This window comes from Caretta caretta, chromosome 1 (genome assembly GCF_965140235.1).
Source record: "Caretta caretta isolate rCarCar2 chromosome 1, rCarCar1.hap1, whole genome shotgun sequence".
Taxonomy (NCBI): Eukaryota; Metazoa; Chordata; order Testudines; family Cheloniidae; genus Caretta; species Caretta caretta.
This window is the reverse complement of record NC_134206.1, coordinates 268,091,320-268,111,282: the sequence shown is the minus strand read 5'-3', so window position 1 is coordinate 268,111,282 and position 19,963 is coordinate 268,091,320. Positions and strand designations below refer to the sequence as shown.

Below are 19,963 nucleotides of genomic sequence, written 5' to 3'. Positions count from 1 at the left end.
TGTAAAATGTTAATAGAGAACCAAACCTTCTTAACAAGCAAAAATGTATGTATCCATATGATCAAAATGCAAAATTTGAATCAGAGCAGAACTCCCAACCAAGGACATCAAATGCCTCTCCTAAAGTTACCTGCCTAAATTTAAAATACTGTCACTAAACTAGCTCTGATATCTATTAACTTTTAACTACATATATTTGTTATAAGTCCATATTCACAGAGCCCAACTTCGGCTAATTTGACTCTGTTCTGACGATGCACATGCTGTTGTCTGAAACCTGCAGAAACTAGAGAAAAACTCCTAAACATCTGGAAGGAGTTCCACATAAAAGCAGACAGAATTCTCTGAGCTCTTAAGTTATCTGAAAGAAAAAAAATTTTCATCAAACTCCCATAATTTTTAACAGGAAAGTTTCTTACCAATAACTTGAGTTCCCAGAGACTATTACTTACACAAGTCCCACAATCTTGGAAGCATTTCTCAGCACCAAAAGTCCTGCAATCATTTGAAAAGCAATTGCAACCTTTGCAGTCAGAAATGAATGTCCTGAGAGAGTCTAAAGGGCTGTGCCTCCAAACATTCTCAGTTTCTTTTAACTATTTTGAAATATAGCACAGGAGGTAATATTGTCTGAGAATGCCTGTTGTTGGTAAGTAACTGGTAAAAAAATCTTTCATTTTCCTTCCAGAATTGCCTCTGAAGATGGCACTTTTGGGAGATTAAGCAGTAAAAATAGCCATAGAAGAACTCATGTTCTTAATTGAAGGGTGATTGATGGAATACTCTCCACAAAAAAAAAAGAAAAAAAAAAAAGAGAGAAAAAAAGCATCTCATCTAGGCCCAGAATAGAGAGAGCAAAGTATCCCCGATAATGTCACGGCTAACCTGGTGGCTGAACTTTGTGACTTTGTCCTTACCCATAACTATTTCACATTTGGGGACAATGTATACCTTCAGATCAGCGGCACTGCTATGGGTACCCGCATGGCCCCACAGTATGCCAACATTTTTATGGCTGATTTAGAACAACGCTTCCTCAGCTCTCGTCCCCTAAAGCCCCTACTCTACTTGCGCTATATTGATGACATCTTCATCATCTGGACCCATGGAAAAGAAGCCCTTGAGGAATTCCACCATGATTTCAACAATTTCCATCCCACCACCAACCTCAGCCTGGTCCAGTCCACACAAGAGATCCACTTCCTGGACACTACAGTGCTAATAAACAATGGCCACATAAACACCACCCTATACCGGAAACCTACTGACCGCTATTCCTACCTGCATGCCTCCAGCTTTCACCCTGACCACACCACACGATCCATCGTCTACAGCCAAGCTCTGCGATACAACCGCATTTGCTCCAACCCCTCAGACAGAGACAAACACCTACAAGATCTCTGTCAAGCTTTCTTACAACTAAAATACCCACCTGCAGAAGTAAAGAAACAGATTGATAGAGCCAGAAGAGTTCCCAGAAGTTACCTACTACAGGACAGGCCCAACAAAGAAAATAACAGAACGCCACTAGCGGTCACCTTCAGCCCCCAACTAAAACCCCTCCAACGCATTATTAAGGATCTACAACCTATCCTAAAGGATGACCCAACACTCTCACAAGTCTTGGGAGACAGGCCAGTCCTTGCCTACAGACAGCCCCGCAACCTGAAGCAAATACTCACCAACAACCACATACCACACAACAGAACCACTAACCCAGGAACTTATCCTTGCAACAAAGCCCGTTGCCAATTGTGCCCACATATCTATTCAGGGGACACCATCACAGGGCCTAATAACATCAGCCACACTATCAGAGGCTCGTTCACCTGCACATCCACCAATGTGATATATGCCATCATGTGCCAGCAATGCCCCTCTGCCATGTACATTGGTCAAACTGGACAGTCTCTACGTAAAAGAATAAATGGACACAAATCAGATGTCAAGAATTATAACATTCATAAACCAGTCGGAGAACACTTCAATCTCTCTGGTCACGCAATCACAGACATGAAGGTCGCTATCTTAAAACAAAAAAACTTCAAATCCAGACTTCAGCGAGAAACTGCTGAATTGGAATTCATTTGCAAATTGGATACTATTAATTTAGGCTTAAATAGAGACTGGGAGTGGCTAAGTCATTATGCAAGGTAGCCTGTTTCCTCTTGTTTTTTCCTACCCCCCCCCCCCAGATGTTCTGGTTTAACTTGGATTTAAACTTGGAGAGTGGTCAGTTTAGATGAGCTATTACCAGCAGGAGAGTGAGTTTGTGTGTGTATGGGGGTGGGGGGGATGTGAGAAAACCTGGATCTATGCAGGAAATAGCCCGACTTGATTATGTAAAGAGTTGTCACTTTGGATGGGCTAGCACCAGCAGGAGAGTGAATTTGTGTGTGGGGGGTGGAGGGTGAGAAAACCTGGATTTGTGCTGGAAATGGCCCACCTGTTGATCACTTTAGATAAGCTATTACCAGCAGGACAGTGGGGTGGGAGGAGGTATTGTTTCATATTCTCTGTGTGTATATAAAGTCTGCTGCAGTTTCCACGGTATACATCTGATGAAGTGAGCTGTAGCTCACGAAAGCTCATGCTCAAATAAATTGGTTAGTCTCTAAGGTGCCACAAGTACTCCTTTTCATATAGCAGCTGTACAAAATTTAGCTGTATATGGTTTGCAATTTTCAGTCAAGCTGTGGAACCTGCCTTTGCTCTACAGGAGTAGACTGACACTGCTTAGTGGGACACCTACCCGGTCATAGCAAATCTGGGCACAGAGCAAGATTCATTTTGAAAATCTCTGCAGATTGTGATCCCTATTGAAAATATCTGAAAAGAGATTACTTCCTTCCTTGAGTTCGCTTCAAAAACAATAAACAGCTGGTTTTTTAAAAGATTTGTTCTTGTTCAAATTTTTCAAATGGTAGCCTACAGCTCTTAAAACTTCATTTGTGCAGTCTGGCTTTCTCAGGCAAGCTTTGTGATTCTGGGAAAAAGAGTGGGAAATTAGTAGATGAATTCAAGAGAAATTGTAAAAATATATTATCACCCTAAATTCATCCTTAAAGTAACACCATCTCCTCCTTGCTGATGTCTGTGAAAGATCAATCTGACATAAGTGCCTGAATTTCTCTTACCCACCTTGTGGAAATAATTTAAACCAACAATGCAATTTGGGAGAGATGGTATAAAGAACACTCCCCATAGGCTCAAACTATGGAGATACAAATCTGGTAAGAATTAAATTTAAGAACACTTGAAGCTAAATGATTATGTACAATAAAGATAAAGATGAATCATCCATATAGGAAATCATTTAGAATGTATGGAAGCAGAAGATTCTTGTAGTGTAGGAATACTGCTGCTGTGGCTGCTAGATAAACGAATCTAGATGAAAGATGAACAAGATTTCTTCAGGGAGAATCAGTAGTTCGGAATAAAAGACACTGAGCAAGAGCAAGGAACATTTTGTTATTAATCTACATGGAAAAGCATTTCCACTTGAAAGCATAGGTCATCATTTTAGACAAATTAGGCAATTTCAGAAGAATGTGCTTAACCTTTTTCAGAAAGCCAGACTGAGTTCTAGAAAAGGTCTAAACATTCACCCAAGCTAGATAAAGTGAACCTAAATCTGGATATAGAATTTCACTTTGCTCATGGACTAGGAAATCTGAAAGGTAAGAGCACAAACACTGGAAACTCCATTTTCAGAGCAAGGAGAACTCAGTACTATGTCTGACAAGCCGAGGTCGGGCTGTTAAAACAATGTGAGCTCTGTCCTATCTCACCATCCTGAGAAATTCACAATAGAGGAGGATTGGGAGGCTGTCATAAATCTTTGATCCTAATGTAGGAGAAGTGAATCTAACAGAGTCTAACTCACAGAGTTAGGGTCCCTGGAAAAGAGGATAGGGAAGGAAGTTGGAAGCCAGCATGAAGAAGTGAATAGTGCTTTCTTCCCTGTGATTTCAAAGATTAAACTATTTGAAGTAATTCTACTCCATGGTGCAAGGGAATAAGAGAGAATTTTGAAAAGGTTAAGGAAAGAATAACAGACACCGTAGCAGGCATTAGGTCATAGCTGTTAAGTTGCATATCAAAATAGTTGCTTTGTGCCAGCAAGATGGAGTGAGGAACTAGAGTAGCTAAATGGGTTGGCCTCTATTGCAGACAAAGACTCAAACTGCCCTCCTCTTTAGGCTTTCTTAGAATATCCATTTTGTTGGGTATAGTAACCCCAATGACAATTGCTCTGGGGTTGCTAGAACTAATGTTGGAACCAGAATAAGAGCTGCTCTGTAGCAAGACAGTAAAATTCAGAGGTCTGACAGTTCTAACCTACTTCTGCTTTGCAAAAAAAAAAATCATTTGTCTTTGTGTTGAATAAGTCTGTCCCTTCAAATGGACAGAAATAGTTACTGACCTTTTTCTGTACCTGTTGTTCTTTGAGCTGTGGTGCACATGTTCATTCCACTGTAGGTGTGTGCATGCTTCAGGCACAGTTACTGGAGATTTTTTCCCTCAGCAGTACCCGTCAGGGCAGCATGGGTGTCCTCTGCTGTCTCGCTCCACTGCATGAAGATATAAAGCATGGAGCTATCACTGACCTTTCTCAGTTCCTTCCTACCAGAAAGACTCCGATAGAGAGAGGAAGGAAGGAACAATGTGGAATGGACATGTGCAACACATTTCAAAATGAACAATTCCAGAAAAAGGTTAGTAACTGTTTCTTCGTCTTTGAATGATTGCACATGTCCGTTCCTCCATAGGTGACTCAAAAGTACTTTGAACTGGAGGCTGCTTTGGAGTCCACAGGGACTGTAGTGAACAGGGACTGTAGTATCACCTGTCTAAATCTAGCATCATCTCTAGACTGATAAGAGATGGCCTAGTGAGAGGCAAACATATTGATCAATGAGTAGGTTGCTGCCTTACAAATATCCAAGATGAACACATGAGCCAGAAAGGCCATGGAAGCTGCCTACAACCCGGTCAAATTAGCCAACAATCTACCTGGTGGTACAATACCAGCCAGTCAGTAGCAAGATGAATACATCTGGAAATCCAGGAAGAGATCCGTTTGATGGATACTGGATGGCCCTTTATTCTGTCCAAACCCTCAGTGAACAGCTGTGATGAAGACCTAAATGGCCTAGTCTGATCCAGGTAAAAAGTTAAAGTTCTTCTAACATCTAGAGTATGAAGTTTTTCTTTACTTTTACTCGAAAGAGGCTTTGAAAAGGGAGCTGGCAAATATACATGCTTGGTTAATGTGAAAACTGGAATCCACTTTAGTTGGGAACTTTGGGTGAAGTAGAAAAAATCATCTCTAAAGAAGATCATATAAGGTTCTGATACTTAGGCTCACAATTTCCCTGCTCTCCTGGCTAAGGTAACTGCAACCAAGAAAGCCACCTTCATAGAAAGGTGTAACAAAGAACAGGCTGCTAGTGGCTCAACAGGGGGGCCCTTCAACTTCACTAGAACTAAATTTAAGTTCCATGGGGAGATCAGACTGTGAACCTGTGGATATAATCTGTCCAAACCCTTCAGAAATCTGATGGACATAGGGGTTGAAAAAAGCAATCAGTTATCCATGGGAGGGTAAAAAGCTGAAATAGCTGCCATCTGGACTCTGATGGAATTAACGGCTAACCTTCTTTTAAAAAACAAGAGACAATCCAATATACAATGAATAGGTGCTCTAGCTGGGGAAATGCCTTTCTGTGTGAACCAAATGGAGAATCTTTTCCATTTATCAAGTAGTTCTAGTTGAAGGCTCTCTACTGTGTAGAAGAACTTCCTGCACTCCCTTAGAGCAACCTCCTTCCAAGGGTTTCAGCCATGAAGTATCCATGATGTCAGGTGAAGAACCTCCAGGTTGGGATGAAGGAGGTGGCTGGGGTCCTGGGAGATCACATCTACATCTCATGGGAGTGACAGTGGAGGTCTGACAGATAGGGCTAACAGAGTCGAGAACTAATGCTGATGGGGCCACTCTGGGGCTATTAGTATAAAGTGAGCATGATCATGTTTGACTTTGGCCAAGACCTTGGGTAGGAGTGGAATTGGAGGGAAAGCAGACAGCAGACTCTTTGACCAGGATAGGAGGAGGGCTGTGGCCTGCCCAGGAAAAAACAAAAGTTGACATTTTTATTTGTTGCAAATAAATCCATGTGGGGAGTCTCCCACAAACCTTTGATCTAGACAAGGTCTAAATTGTCTAAAGATCTAAAGGATCTAGAGATGGGGTAATAGAAGCTAGAGTGACTATCTGAAATTTTATTTTCTTAAGGAACTCATTTATGTGTTTTACATCTAAAATAGGCCTGATAACCCCCTACTTTGCTTTCAGGATTAGGAAATACCAGGAATAAAATCCCTTCCCCCTGAGCAAGATGGGAATTTCTTCTACGGCCCTCACAAGGAGAAAAGACTAGAGTCCTAAAGTAGTACATTCTTGTGAGTGTGTTCCTGAAAAGGGATAGGAAAGGGTGGTGAGAAGGAGGGATAGAAACGAATTGTAGGGTATGCCCCAGTGATGTGATGTGGGACCAAGCACTTAGAAAGTGGGACAGGTGATTGGAAAATATTGGGGTGGAGAAAGATGGTACTCTGGGGAGTGGCAGACTGCTCTCAACTAATGGGTAAAAATGTTTGTCAAGAGGATGAGTTTGTCGCATCATCAAGGATCTACAACCTATCCTGAAGGATGACCCATCACTCTCACAGATCTTGGGAGACAGGCCAGTCCTTGCTTACAGACAGACCCCCAACCTGAAGCAAATACTCACCAGCAACCACACACCACACAACAAAAACACTAACCCAGGAACCTATCCTTGCAACAAAGCCCGTTGCCAACTGTGTCCACATATCTATTCCGGGGACACCATCATAGGGCCTAATCACATCAGCCACACTATCAGAGGCTCGTTCACCTGCACATCTACCAATGTGATATATGCCATCATGTGACAGCAATGCCCCTCTGACATGTACATTGGCCAAACTGGACAGTCTCTATGTAAAAGAATAAATGGACGCAAATCAGACGTCAAGAATTATAACATTCAAAAACCAGTTGGAGAACACTTCAATCTCTTTGGTCACTCAATTACAGACCTAAAAGTGGCAATTCTTCAACAGAAGATCTTCAAAAACAGACTCCAATGAGAGACTGCTGAATTGGAATTAATATGCAAACTGGATACAATTAACTTAGGCTTGAATAAGGAGTGGGAGTGGATGTGTCATTACACAAAGTAAAACTATTTCCCCTTGTTTATTTCCCCCCCTACTGTTCTTGTCAACTGCTGGAAATGGCCCATCTTGATTATTACTACAAAAGGTCCAACCCCCCCGCCACCCTGCTCTCCTGCTGGTAATAGCTCACCTTTCCTGATCACTCTTGTTACAGTCTGTACAGTTTCATGTTCTCTGTGTATATAAAATCTCCCCACTATATTTTCCACTGAATGCATCCGATGAAATGAGCTGTAGCTCACGAAAGCTTATGCTCTAATAAATTTGTTAGTCTCTTAGGTGCCACAAGTACTCCTTTTCTTTTTACGGATACAGACTAACATGGCTGCTACTCTGAAACCTGTCTTTAGATGAACTGGCTGCTACAGAAGAGATGGAGGACCCTCTTGTAACTTTTGCCCCTTTTTCAGGACAGGTCTGGGTACGAGGCATGAAAAGTGGAAACTGTTGGGACTGCTAGGGCAGAACAGCTTTTTTTGTTGTTGTTGCTGGTGTATAAATCATCAGAAACTTAAGGATTGTTCTTGAATCCTTAAGACTACGTAGCCTCTCGTCAGTTTTTTCAGAAAGCAAGGAGCCTTCAAATGGGAAGTGTGTGATGGTTTGTCGCACCTCTGGGGAAGATTTGATGACTGCCACTGAGAGGAATGCCATATAGTGATGAGGAAGTCATAACTCAAGCCATAGCATCTGCCTCATCTAGACTTGCCTGTAAGGCTGTTCTGGCAACTAGCTTGCCCTCCTCCATCATAGCACTGAACACTTGCTTTGCCTTGTCCAGAAGCCTGTCCTTAAATTTCAGGAACCCATCCCACCGGCTAAAATCATACTGACCCAGCAGAACATGATGGTTCACGATTCTAAGCTATAAATCTCATATGGAATAAGCTTCCTTCCAAAGAGGTCCAGCTTCTTTGCTCTTTTCCCTTTTGGCATTGAGACCTGGTATCACTGTCTCTTTTTCATTAGCAGCTGAGACTACTCGGTAGAAAGGAGGAGATGGGTATAAAAAATGTTCAAACCGCTATGAAGGGACATTAAATCTTCTCTCCACCTTTTTTTGAAATAAGAGGTGTAGAAGATGAGGTCTGCCATAATGCCCTGTCAGGCTTCAGGATAGCCTCATTAATAGAGAGAGCTATCCTAGAGGGTCCTGCCCAGGCTAAAATGTCAATCAACCCATGTGACTTTTTCTGCATCTCTCCTGGTTGGATATCCTGAGTTGCAGCCATCCTCCTAAACAAGCTCTGATGAGCTCTGTAATTGTCAGGAGCGGGAGAGAGAGAAGCAAACTCTGTTATTACCACCTCATCAGGAGATGAAGAAAAGAAAGCTAAGTTGAGGTCAAGCCTTCTCTGAGTCATCCACAGGAGAATCCAGAAGATGCAATTCCGCATGCACAGTACTGTTGCTGGTAATGGGGGTGGGCAGATAGTAACCTGTTGTAGATACTCCTGACACCTAACCGATGGAGTAAGACAAGGGGGGGAGCTGAGGCTGTGGCTGGTACCACAGTGGGCAGGCACCCCACTGGGGCTGCTGAACATATCTGGGGTGAGATACATAAGAGCTGACCTCAGAATTTGGTGAGAAGTCCACTCCCTCAGACCAAGGGGGATCTGATTTTGTCAGTACAGGGGAGAGCAGTTCTGAGTATGAAAATGAAGTACTGGCAAGATCATTGCTGTTTTAGCAGCCTCCTGTACTGAATGGTGCATTGGGGCTGGAGCCAGAACCACTGAAGAGTGTATGCCAGATGCCAATACCAGGTGGGCGTGCTAAGTAGCTGGGGCGACCAGTACCAACAGGTTCGATAATTCTTGAGCTGCCTCAAAAGCCTTGGGAGTAGACAGCTCTAGAAAGGGCTCTTGGCTCTGTGGTAATGTTCTGTCAGCACTTCAGGAATTGGTTTCAGTGGAAGTTTCCTAGATTCTGAAGTCAGCAACCCCTCTTGGCTTAAAGACTGTGCCTTGGAGTTTCTCTTCTTTGAGTGACTCCATGTCCTTGCCTCCACTCGGGGCTTTCACCAAATATTCTGAAGACTTACATAAGGCGCGAGTCCAGTGCTGATACTCAGATGGGAACTGGTGACTTCACACTACTAAATACTTATCTAAATTTACTCTTATATCTATACTATGTACAAAGACTCTAAATTACACTAAAATTAACACTACAGGTACTATGTACACTAAATAGGGTAACAATTGCAAATGCAAGGATAGCAGCTCCAACAACCATCACTGGTGGTAGGAGGGAACTGAGAGGGTGATCAGGGGTGGCTCTGCCCTTTATACTTGTGTGCAGTGCCACAACGCAGAGAGGGCTGCTCTGACGGGTATTGCTGAGTGAAAAATCTCCAACCGTGCATAAGGCGTGCACACACCTACAGTGGAATGGATGTGTGCAGTCACTCAAAGAAGCAAGTACTTGACCAGTACCTCACGTGGAAGTTGAGGAATACAATCATGAGCGACATAAGATAACAGATGAGGCTACTGATCTCAGACTCATATCATACACTTAATATTATTGTTATGGAACAGAGGCAGAACCTAAAGATTCATGAATTTGAGCCTCAGGTTTAGAAACAGATGTTGACACAGAGGTCTGACATAGAAAAGTAGGATGAAGAATGTTCACCTCTCAGAAAGCACCAAGGGCTTCCCATAGACTTAAAGGAATGAAGCACTAAGTGAGAACTCAAAGATACTTTACACAGAGCCAAGGAGGGGTTCAGATTCAAAGACTCCACTGGATACACTTGGAGACAACATTAAGGGGTGCTCAGAGCTGCAGTCTCTAATATATTTGTTATTGGATATTTGTGCTGGGCTCAGTGAAGTGCTTCTTCTTGATATCATGCTTCTGGAACTTCACAATTGAGAACAGCACAACTGAGAATATTTTGAATTGATTTTAGAGCTTCAGATCTGATTCTTTGCTCTCTTTCAAGTACTTGGGCTTTGACTTATTAAAACAGAAACTATAGTTCCAGAATTATAGGATTCTGCCTTTACAGTTTCTTTCATTGAGAAAATTTTTGTTATAAATTCCTGGTTTGTATGGCCCAAGGTGAAGCCAGTATATACTAAACAACTGCTTGTGGTGGAACCTTCTTACAAGCAATTCAAACAGCAGACGTGTTGGTCTGAGATGGACATCTTTTTTTAGTAGGATGCACAATGCCTAAAACCCAATATTTGTGTTGATTTCTGAGAAAAAAGATTGGAAATGACAACTGCACACAACAGTAGATACTTACCTAAATTACAAGTTTGCTAACTGAATTATATTTTTGTACAGTTGTTAATAGGCTAACCTACAATAATTAACAAGAAAAGAACAAAAGAGAAAAGAAATTAGTAAAATATACATTGAATAGACTGAGATGACACTTCTGAGCCTCTGCTGCTTATGGCAGAAGGTTAGGACCTGAGAACTGTTAGGGTAAGAAATCTTGAATAACTTAATCTGCAGTTTTCAGAGTAACAGCCGTGTTAGTCTGTATTCGCAAAAAGAAAAGGAGTATTTGTGGCACCTTAGAGACTAACCAATTTATTTGAGCATGAGCTTTCGTGAGCTACAACTCACTTCGTCGGATGCATACTGTGGAAACTGCAGAAGACATTATATATACACAGAGACCATGAAACTTATATATACTTATATATACACAGAAACCATGAAACCATTAATCTGCAGTGTTCAGTTTGGTGGGTAAGAGGTGGGCAGCTACAAGAGTTATTGCTTTTCAAATAATTCTAGAGCTGATGGCATCAAGGATGGTGTCTGCCAAAGTGGGAATGAGCAGGGACAATTCTCAAAGGAGATATAAGGTTAATCTTTAACAACTGTAGGGTCCTATTCTGATTTGACGTACACCAGTTCTACAGTAGTGCAACTGTACTGACTTCAGTGTAGTTACTCCTCATTTACATTAGTCTAAGTGAGATCAGAATCAGGCCAGAAGCCTTTAATGAAGTTTAAAGAGCCACTGGGGGGAGCTACAGGGTAATTTGTTGCCAATTGATTTTGGCAAAGTGTTCAGAGTGCATAATTATTTTAGAATAGGTAGTATGGACAGGGAGCCCTGTGAAACAAAGTTCTCCACCTATTACCTTGTTCAGCTCAGCGCTGGTGATTTGTCTGTGTAAACTTCTGAAGTAAAGTTTTTCAGATTTTATTTCACTCTGCCTCAGTCTTCACAGTTATACTTTAAAAAAAGGTCACATTTAGAGCTAGGATCTGGACATCAGCCTCTAAACTGTCTTCAGGTATGTTCAAACAATACCCATTGAATTCAACGGGCATTATGCATGTGTAGAACATCTGGGGAGAAATTGGTCCTTACATCAATCCATTTTCATGTTAATAAATGCGTGTAATGGGATTTTCACGGAACCATTGTGAGGAGAAGAAATTGTATCACATAATAATTTTATCTTTCAATTTATGAATTCTCTTTTTTCAAGTCCCTGTTCTGGGCTGCATCTGAGCTGTGCTCTGTGCGGCTCAGGGGATAGTGGAAGATGGCTTTATACCATCTTTATGCCCTCTCTTTCCGCAACCCTGGAGTTCATTGAGTTTTCCCCAGCATAAGTTAGAGCAGCTACTCTAACTTATGCCTGGCTGCCTATGGTCCTCAAGGGACTGTTCTGGCAGTCAGTGGTTGATGGGGCATAGAAGCACTATGGCAATGCCCTCTTCACCAGGGAGAGGAGTACCTCTGTTTCTGTGGGGAGGGCAGAAAGCGAGTGACATAAGTGGTCTTTGCCATCCAGGGAACCCCCTACAGGCCAGTTCAGCTGTCTGTATGGATGCTTGGAGCAGTTGTAGCATCCATCTTTTACAAATAGACAACAATTCGGTTGCAGATACCTTAGCCTCTGTGGAAGTTATATATGATAATGTGCTGTCAAGTTAGTTATTATAACAGTGCAAAATTGGACTTGGTCTACGGCCAATATATAACACCTTTACAATTACTTCCAGGTATTTGTGCATCACCAAATCTATCTTAACTGAGAGATAAGAAAACAAGTTACAATCAGAAGTGAAGAGTTAAAATATTTTGTTCCTTAAACATAGTTTCTTGAGTACATTCAAGGCTTGTTTTAGCTATGCTTCATTTAGCCGGAGTATATGAAAAAATAAATTATAAGCAACCTTATTGCAAGTATTGTTGCTATACTCTTCTCAGTCAAACTGGAGACAATATGTTTTATAGTTATCACCTTTGTTTTCATATACTTTTGGGAAAAATGTACTTTAAAAGAGTTGTTAGTCTCCCTGAAGCCAAAGACATACCATACTAATTTAGTTACATGACTAAGAGAAGGACCAAGTAAATGAAAATTGAAGGTATATAAGCTGTAATGCAGTGGTTCTCAAATTTTTGCATTGGTGACCCTTTTCACACAGCAAACCTCTGAGTGTGACCGCCCTTATAAATTTAAAACACGTTTTTTTTATATTTAACACTATTATAAATGCTGGAGGCGAAGCATGGTTTGGGGATGGAGGCTGACGGCTCATGACCCTCCCATAATAACCTCATGATCCCCTGAGGAGTCCCGACCCCCAGTTTGAGAACCCCTGCTGTAATCTTTAACAATAAATAAGAGATAGGAACAGTATAAGAATATCAATTTATATTGCTATTTCTTTTCATATTATCTCTTTGATTTATAATGGGATACATCGAAGGGTATTTAAAAGTATGTTCATAGCAGAATTGCTTTTAATTCTACAAATAGATCAACTTACATTAATTAATTCGCTCTCCCAGATTTTTTTCACAAGGTCCATCGATGTATAGCCATTAATCAGAAAGGATTTGGTATAGTCACCCAGTTCAATGGAGTCCAGCCACTCTGCCACAGAGGTGGGGTTGTAGCCATCATTACCAATCTGCTTCATCTGAAATATACAAATGACTAAGTATTACTAGAAATATTATTAAGCAACTTTTATGACAACAATAAAATTTGTTAAGTTCTTTGGGTCAGAGTTATCTTCATTTGACCAAATAGGTAGGTAGAATCAGAGGCTAAAATAGGGAAAGAATAAGTTAAAAATTACTTAGACAAGTTAGATGTCTTCAAGTCACCAGGGCCTGATGAAATACATCCTAGAATACTCCAGGAGCTGACTGGTCTGAGCCATTAGTGATTATCTTTGAAAAGTAATGGAAGATGGGAGAGAGTCCAGAGGACGGGAAAAGGGCAAATATAGTGCCAATCTATGAAAAGGGAAATAAGGACAACCAGGGAATTACAGACCAGTCAGTTTAACTTCAGTACCCAGAAAGATAATGGAGTAAATAATTAAGCAATCAGTTTGCACCTAGAAGATAGGAAGGTGATAAATGAGAGTAGTTCACAGTAAAGCTGTAAGGGCATATTGACTGGGGTCCTACAGGGATCAGTTCCAGGTCCAGTTCTGTTCAATATCTTCATCAATGACTTAGATAATGGCATAGAGATACACTCAAAAAATTTGCAGACGATAGCAAGTTGGGAGGGATTGCAAGTGCTTTGGAGGGAAAGGACTGAAATTCAAAATGATCCAGACAAACTGGAGAAATGGTCTGAAGTAAATAGGATGAAATTCAATAAGGACAAATGCAAAGTACTCCACTTAGGAAGGAAGAATCAGTTCCTAACTTCCTAACTCTCAGGGTAGTAAAGCACTGGAATAAATTGCCTAGGGAAGTTGTGGAATCCCCATCATTGGAGATTTTTAAGAGCAGGTTAGACAAACACTTGGCAGGGATAATCTAGTTAATACTTAGTCCTGCCTTGAGGGCAGAGGACTGGACTAGATGACCTCTCAAGGTCCCTTCCAGTGTTATGATTCTATGAATATTCTTTTAATGATTAGTACAATCTGAAAAAACATAGAAGTATTAGGATTTTGATTTTACTTTTCTAAATTCTACTAAGCTACAAATAAGTAAAGACCTGTGACTTCTCTTTCTGAATTGCCCTCAATGACACAAGTGAAGATTTTCAAGTTAACTATTAATGATAAAATTTGAAAGAATAAAATTGTAAAACCTCTGCATGTTAAGCTGTTGATGACATACCAGTCATATGAATATATAAAGCAATATATAATAGTACTGGTAGGGCTGTCAAGCTATTAAAAAAATTAATCGCGATTAAACGCACTGTTAAACAATAATAGAATACCATTTATTTAAATATTTTCGGATGTTTTCTACATTTTCAAATATATTGATTTCAATTGCAACACAGAATACAAAGTGTACAGTGCTCACTTTATATTTATTTTTTATTACAAATATTTGCACTGTAAAAAAACAAAAGAAATAGTATATTTCAATTCACCGAATACAAGTTGTGATAAATGAAGTGTGTGTGGTGGGCGGGAGGGGGGGGGAAGGAGGAGGAGACGGGTAGCTCCCTTTGATGTACAGGCACCCAGATAGTTAGCTGTAAAATCCCTCTTGGTAGCTGTTCTCTGCTTGCTTTACCTGTTGTCAAGGTTCCTCCCCCACTCTGAACTCTAGGGTACAGATGTGGGGACCTGCATGAAAACCTCCTAAGCTTACTTTTACCAGCTTAGGTTAAAACTTCCCCAAGGTACAAATTAATTTTATCCTTTGTCCTTGGAATATCCACTGCCACCACCAAACTCTAACTGGGTTTACTGGGAAATGTAGTTTGGACACGTCTTTCCTCCCAAAATCCTCCCAACCCTTGCACCCCACTTCCTGGGAAAGGTTTGGTAAAAATCCTCACCAATTTGCATAGGTGACCACAGACCCAAACCCTTGGATCTGAGAACAATGAAAAAGCATTCAGTTTTCTTACAAGAAGACTTTTAATAGAAATAGAAGTAAATAGAAGTAAAGGAATCACCCCTGTAAAATCAGGATGGTAGATACCTTACAGGGTAATTAGATTCAAAACACAGAGAATCCCTCTAGGCAAAACCTTAAGTTATAAAAAAGACACACAGATAGAAATTGTCATTCTATTCAGCACAATTCTTTTCTCAGCCATTTAAAGAAATCATAATGTAACACATACCTAGCTAGATTACTTACTAAAAGTTCTAAGACTCCATTCCTGTTCTATCCCCGGCAAAAGCAGCATATAGACAGACACAGACACAGACCCTTTTTTTCTCTCCCTCCTCCCAGCTTTTGAAAGTATCTTGTCTCCTCATTGGTCATTTTGGTCAGGTGCCAGCGAGGTTACCTTTAGCTTCTTAACTCTTTACAGGTGAGAGGATTTTTCCTCTGAGATTTTAAAGGGGTTTACCCTTCTCTTTATATTTATGACACAGGTTCTGCTCAATAACAATGCAAAGCAGCTTTCTTTTTTGGTGGTTTGGGTTCTGTAGTTTCTGCATCAGAGTGTTGCTCTTTTAAGACTTCTGAGAGCATGCTCCACATCTCATGCCTCTCAGATTTTGGAAGGCACTTCAGATTCTTAAAGTTTGGATCAAGTGATGCAGCTATCTTTAGAAATCTCATATTGGTACATCCTCCGAAATTGCTCTAACATGAAATATATGGCAGAATGCTGGTAAAACAGAGCAGGGGACATACAATTCTCCCCCAAGGAGTTCAATCACAAATTTAATTAATGTATCTTTTTTAATAAGCGTCATCAGCATGGAAGCATGTCCTCTGGAATGGTGGGTGAAGCATGAAGGGGCATGTGAATGTTTAGCATATCTGGCACTTAAATACCTTGCAATGTCAGTTACAAAAGTGCCATGCAAATGCCTGTTCTCACTTTCTGGTGACATTGTAAATAAGAAGGGGGCAACATTATCTCCTGTAAATGTAAACAAACTTGTTGGTTTAGCGATTGGCTGAAGAAAAAGTATGACTGAGTGGACTTGTAGGCTCTGAAGTTTTACATTGGTTTGTTTTTGAGTGCAGTTATGTAACTAAAAAAATTCTACATCTGTAAGTTGCACTTTCACGACAAAGAGATTGCACTGCAGGACTTGTATGATGTGAATTTAAAAATACTATTTCTTTTGTTTATAATTTTTACAGTACAAATATTTATAATAAAAAATAATATAAACTTTGATTTCAGTTACAACACAGAATACAATATATATGAAAATGTAGGAAAAACATACAAAATATTTAATAAATTTCAATTGGTATTCTATTGTTTAAAAGTGCAATTAAAACTGCATTTAATCTTTTAAAAGATTAAAATTAATCTTGATTAATTTTTTTAGTTAATCGTCTGAGTTAACTACGATGAATCGACAGTCATAAGTACTGGATCAAACTGCATATGCCAGAAGAATGAACTACAGAATAGCATCAATGTGCAATAATATTATAAGAATCACATCGCTGAACAAAAGTGTAACTATTGCTAACTTAGTCATATATTACAGTAGTAAATTTTAAAGGAGATTTAGGAGGTTTAGAAGGCCTTATATTTTGCACAGAATTTATGGTATGTTTGAAAATTTAATATAGTGAGTGCTGGCAGCTAGTCTCCTACTTTCCTCTGCTATACACATTTTTACTTTAAGAGAACAAAACAAGTATGACAGGAGCGTAATGCTTTTGAGCTTAAGTTTTAAGTGAATGACAACGTAATTTCAAAAGTAGAGAGTGCTGAACTTAAAATCTTGCTTGAACCAATTGTATTTCTTTACAGTTTATTTGAAATGTAATTTGAATTCAAGGCAGTAGAAAAAATTTAGTTTGCTTTTGAAAGCTGGAGTAGTGTTCACCGAAATATACAATGCTGTCACTTCAAATACTTGGCAGACATCTAGCACATCATGATCTTGATCTTATTTTGTTGCACTTTCCTGGAGGAACAGGCAAAACTAGGCACACTTTGGGGGCGTGGGTGTCAGTCACTCTGTTCTCTGGCTCTTTGTTGCAAGTGCTGGATACAAAACTTTATACGATGAATGTGAGATTGTTGTCTTAGATCATAAAACAGGGACTGGCAGGTTTCCCCAGAGCTTGGGACCGCGGAAGCCCTGAAAGCTCTGATTCTGAGGCAGTCCACCTGGAGGCCGGTGCCTGACCAGGGCACCCAGTGTCCCCAGGTTCTGGAGAAGCCTGCCCTGGAGCCAGGTTGTAGGTTGAGGACTGAAAACCAGTCTTCCAGTGCTGGGATTATTGACGTCAGTGTGACCATTTTGAATTTGTGGGTTTGAACAAATTTGTTGAGTTTCCTGAGATCTAAGATAGGTCTCCATCCTCCGTTTTTCTTTTGTGTTAGAAAGTAGTGGGAGTAGAACCCTTTCCCTCTGTGCTCTGTTGGAACCTGTTCTATGGCATCTAGCTGTACAAGATAGTTTATTTCTTGTCTCAGAAGATGCTCATGAGAAGGAACCCTGAAGAGGGATGAGGAAGTGGGGTGGGTAGGGGGGATGGAGGTTAAAAAGGATAGTATATCTTGATATTATTTCCAGCACCCAACTGTCTGTGGTGATGGATGCCCATGCTAGGTAAAATGGTTGAAGTCGGAGGCCCAAAGTTTGAGTATTCGATATAATTTGCTCTGGAAGTTGTGGGAGGTCGACCCTCAACCAATCATTGGTTCAGGTTGTCATGATTCCTGTTATACTGTTGGAATCATCTGCGTCTATTTGGGGGTGTATATATACCCAAAGTATGGAGTGTGGCACAGGAGTCCTTCATTGAGTGCAGGACATCATCTGTTTTTGATTAAAATAATTTCTCCCTGTCCAACGGGAGATCCTCTACTTTGGTTTGCAGTTCCCGTGGGATTCCTGAGGCTCGCAGCCAGGAGGCTCGCAGCCAGGAGGCTCTCCTCATGACTATGGCAGTAGCTATTGTACGGCTTGTTGTGTCTGCTGTATCAAGGAAAACTTGTAGTGCTGTTCAGGCTACTAGTTGTCCCTCCATCATGATGGCTTGGAAGGAACTGCTCCTTCTTTTCCTCCGGAATATTTGGTAGGAACTCATTGAGTTTTTGGTGGTAGTTTTGGTCATACTTCGCCAATAGGGCGGTATAGTTCACCGGGCAGAATTGGAGTGTCACTGACGAGTATACTTTTCAGCCCAAAAGATCTAATCTCATGGCATCTTTGTCTTGAGGTGTGTTCTTAAATTGGGGCTGTTTCCCCTTCTGATTTACGGCATCCGCCACCAATGAATTTGGTTGTGGGTGGGAGATTAAAAAGTCCATGCCTTTGTTGGGGACTGTAGAGGGGCTTAGCCTGGCTCGTCCCACTTCAGGGTGGCGGGGGACCACACCGCCTCGTTATGTCCTCATGGTTGCTGTAATGGAATCAGTCCAGTTCCAGGAGTGACAAGGGAGATTCCACAAAACAATGTGCTCAATCAAGGGCGGTGACTGCCAGTGGGCAGTGGCTCAGGTCCTCAGGCAGCACTGAGCAACAGTTCTACAATTACCAAGCCCAAGGCCTGGGTCAGGGCAGGGCAGCAATGAGACTAAGGCTCTGGCCCTTAGGCAGGGGCTGAGCTCAGCCAGGTTAACAACAAGCCCAGGCTTTTGGCTCCAAAGGGCCGGGGAGTTAGGGGGAGACTGCCACCCACAAGTTGGGTGGCAGGGGGGACGCAGGTCCACCCACTCCACTGCATCCCAGCCCAGGGCCCTAGCAGCGGCAGAAGGCCTACTGGCGTAAGTGGGGATCCTGGCTGCAACACACTGACATTGGCACTGGCAGTGCTGCAGCCAGACTAGGGTCGGCTGCCCTCCAGCTACTTCAGAACTCCCCCTCTGGAGGTACCTGGGTCAGGATGGTGTCCTCCGGGGGCGTCAAACACCATGGGGTCCTCAGGATAATTGGTGAGGGGTAGGCTTGACAGCTCTTCTGGGCTCTGGTCAGCATCAGGCATTGGTCTGGCGGGCCAGCCTTTGGGTCCACTGCAGGTTGCTGGGGTCTCCCAGCTGGGAGCTAGGCTGGAGGCATCTAGTCTGTCCAGTGGCTGAACTCCAAGTGAGCTCTGGCTCCATGCTTTTCTACTTCCTGTCCTGTGCCTGACCTTCTGAAGGCGGGCTCGGAGCTCTCTGGCCCCGTCCAGTTTTGTGTCTGGAAGGGCTTGTCCCTCTCCGGGGTGGCGGGGGACCACACCACCTCGTTATATTCCCCCACTCAAGTCTGGCTCCCACCTGTCGGTGCCAGACTCTTCCAGACCTCCCAGGCAGGACAGAAAGTCCGCAGTCCTTACCTGCCCTATGGTGAACAGTAAAAGCACAGGGCTGTAGTGCCAGGTACCAGTGCATTATTCTTGCATTATTATTTTTCATTTTGGCCAGCCACTGGAGCGAGGCGTGGTTGGTGACCAACGTGAAGGGGTCCCCGAGGGAGGTAGTAACAAAGGGCGTCACAAGGCCATTTCACTGCAAGACCCTCCTTCTCTACAACTGGTAGTTCTTCTCCCATGGAAACAATTTCCAGCTAAAATACAAGACCGGATATTCTTCTCCATTGATCCCCTGGGACAGGACGGCCCCAAGTCCTACCTCCAAGTCCTACCTGTCCGGAGGATGAACTCCCGGTCAAAGTCTGGGCTATATAGGACAGGTTCACAGCAGAGACTCTCTGAGTGTCTAAAAGGCATCTTCGCACGCCAGGGTCCAAACCACATGCCGGGGGCTGTCTTTGGTCAAAAGCCCGGTCAAGGGGTTTGTGATGGATGCGAATTGGGGAATAAAATGCTGATAGTAGCTGG

At 41.9% G+C, this 19,963-nt stretch overlaps 1 protein-coding gene across 13 annotated transcripts in view; it reads right to left on the bottom strand.

Annotated features, from left to right (window-relative positions):
• Nucleotides 1–19,963, bottom strand: part of ANKS1B (ankyrin repeat and sterile alpha motif domain containing 1B) — a 770,082-nt gene that overhangs the window by 245,736 nt on the left and 504,383 nt on the right. For all 13 annotated transcript variants that reach the window (XM_048835480.2, XM_048835488.2, XM_048835486.2 and 10 more), the window contains one exon: nt 13,039–13,191. In XM_048835480.2, coding sequence (XP_048691437.2) covers nt 13,039–13,191 — 153 coding nt within the window. The remainder of the gene's footprint in view (nt 1–13,038; nt 13,192–19,963) is intronic.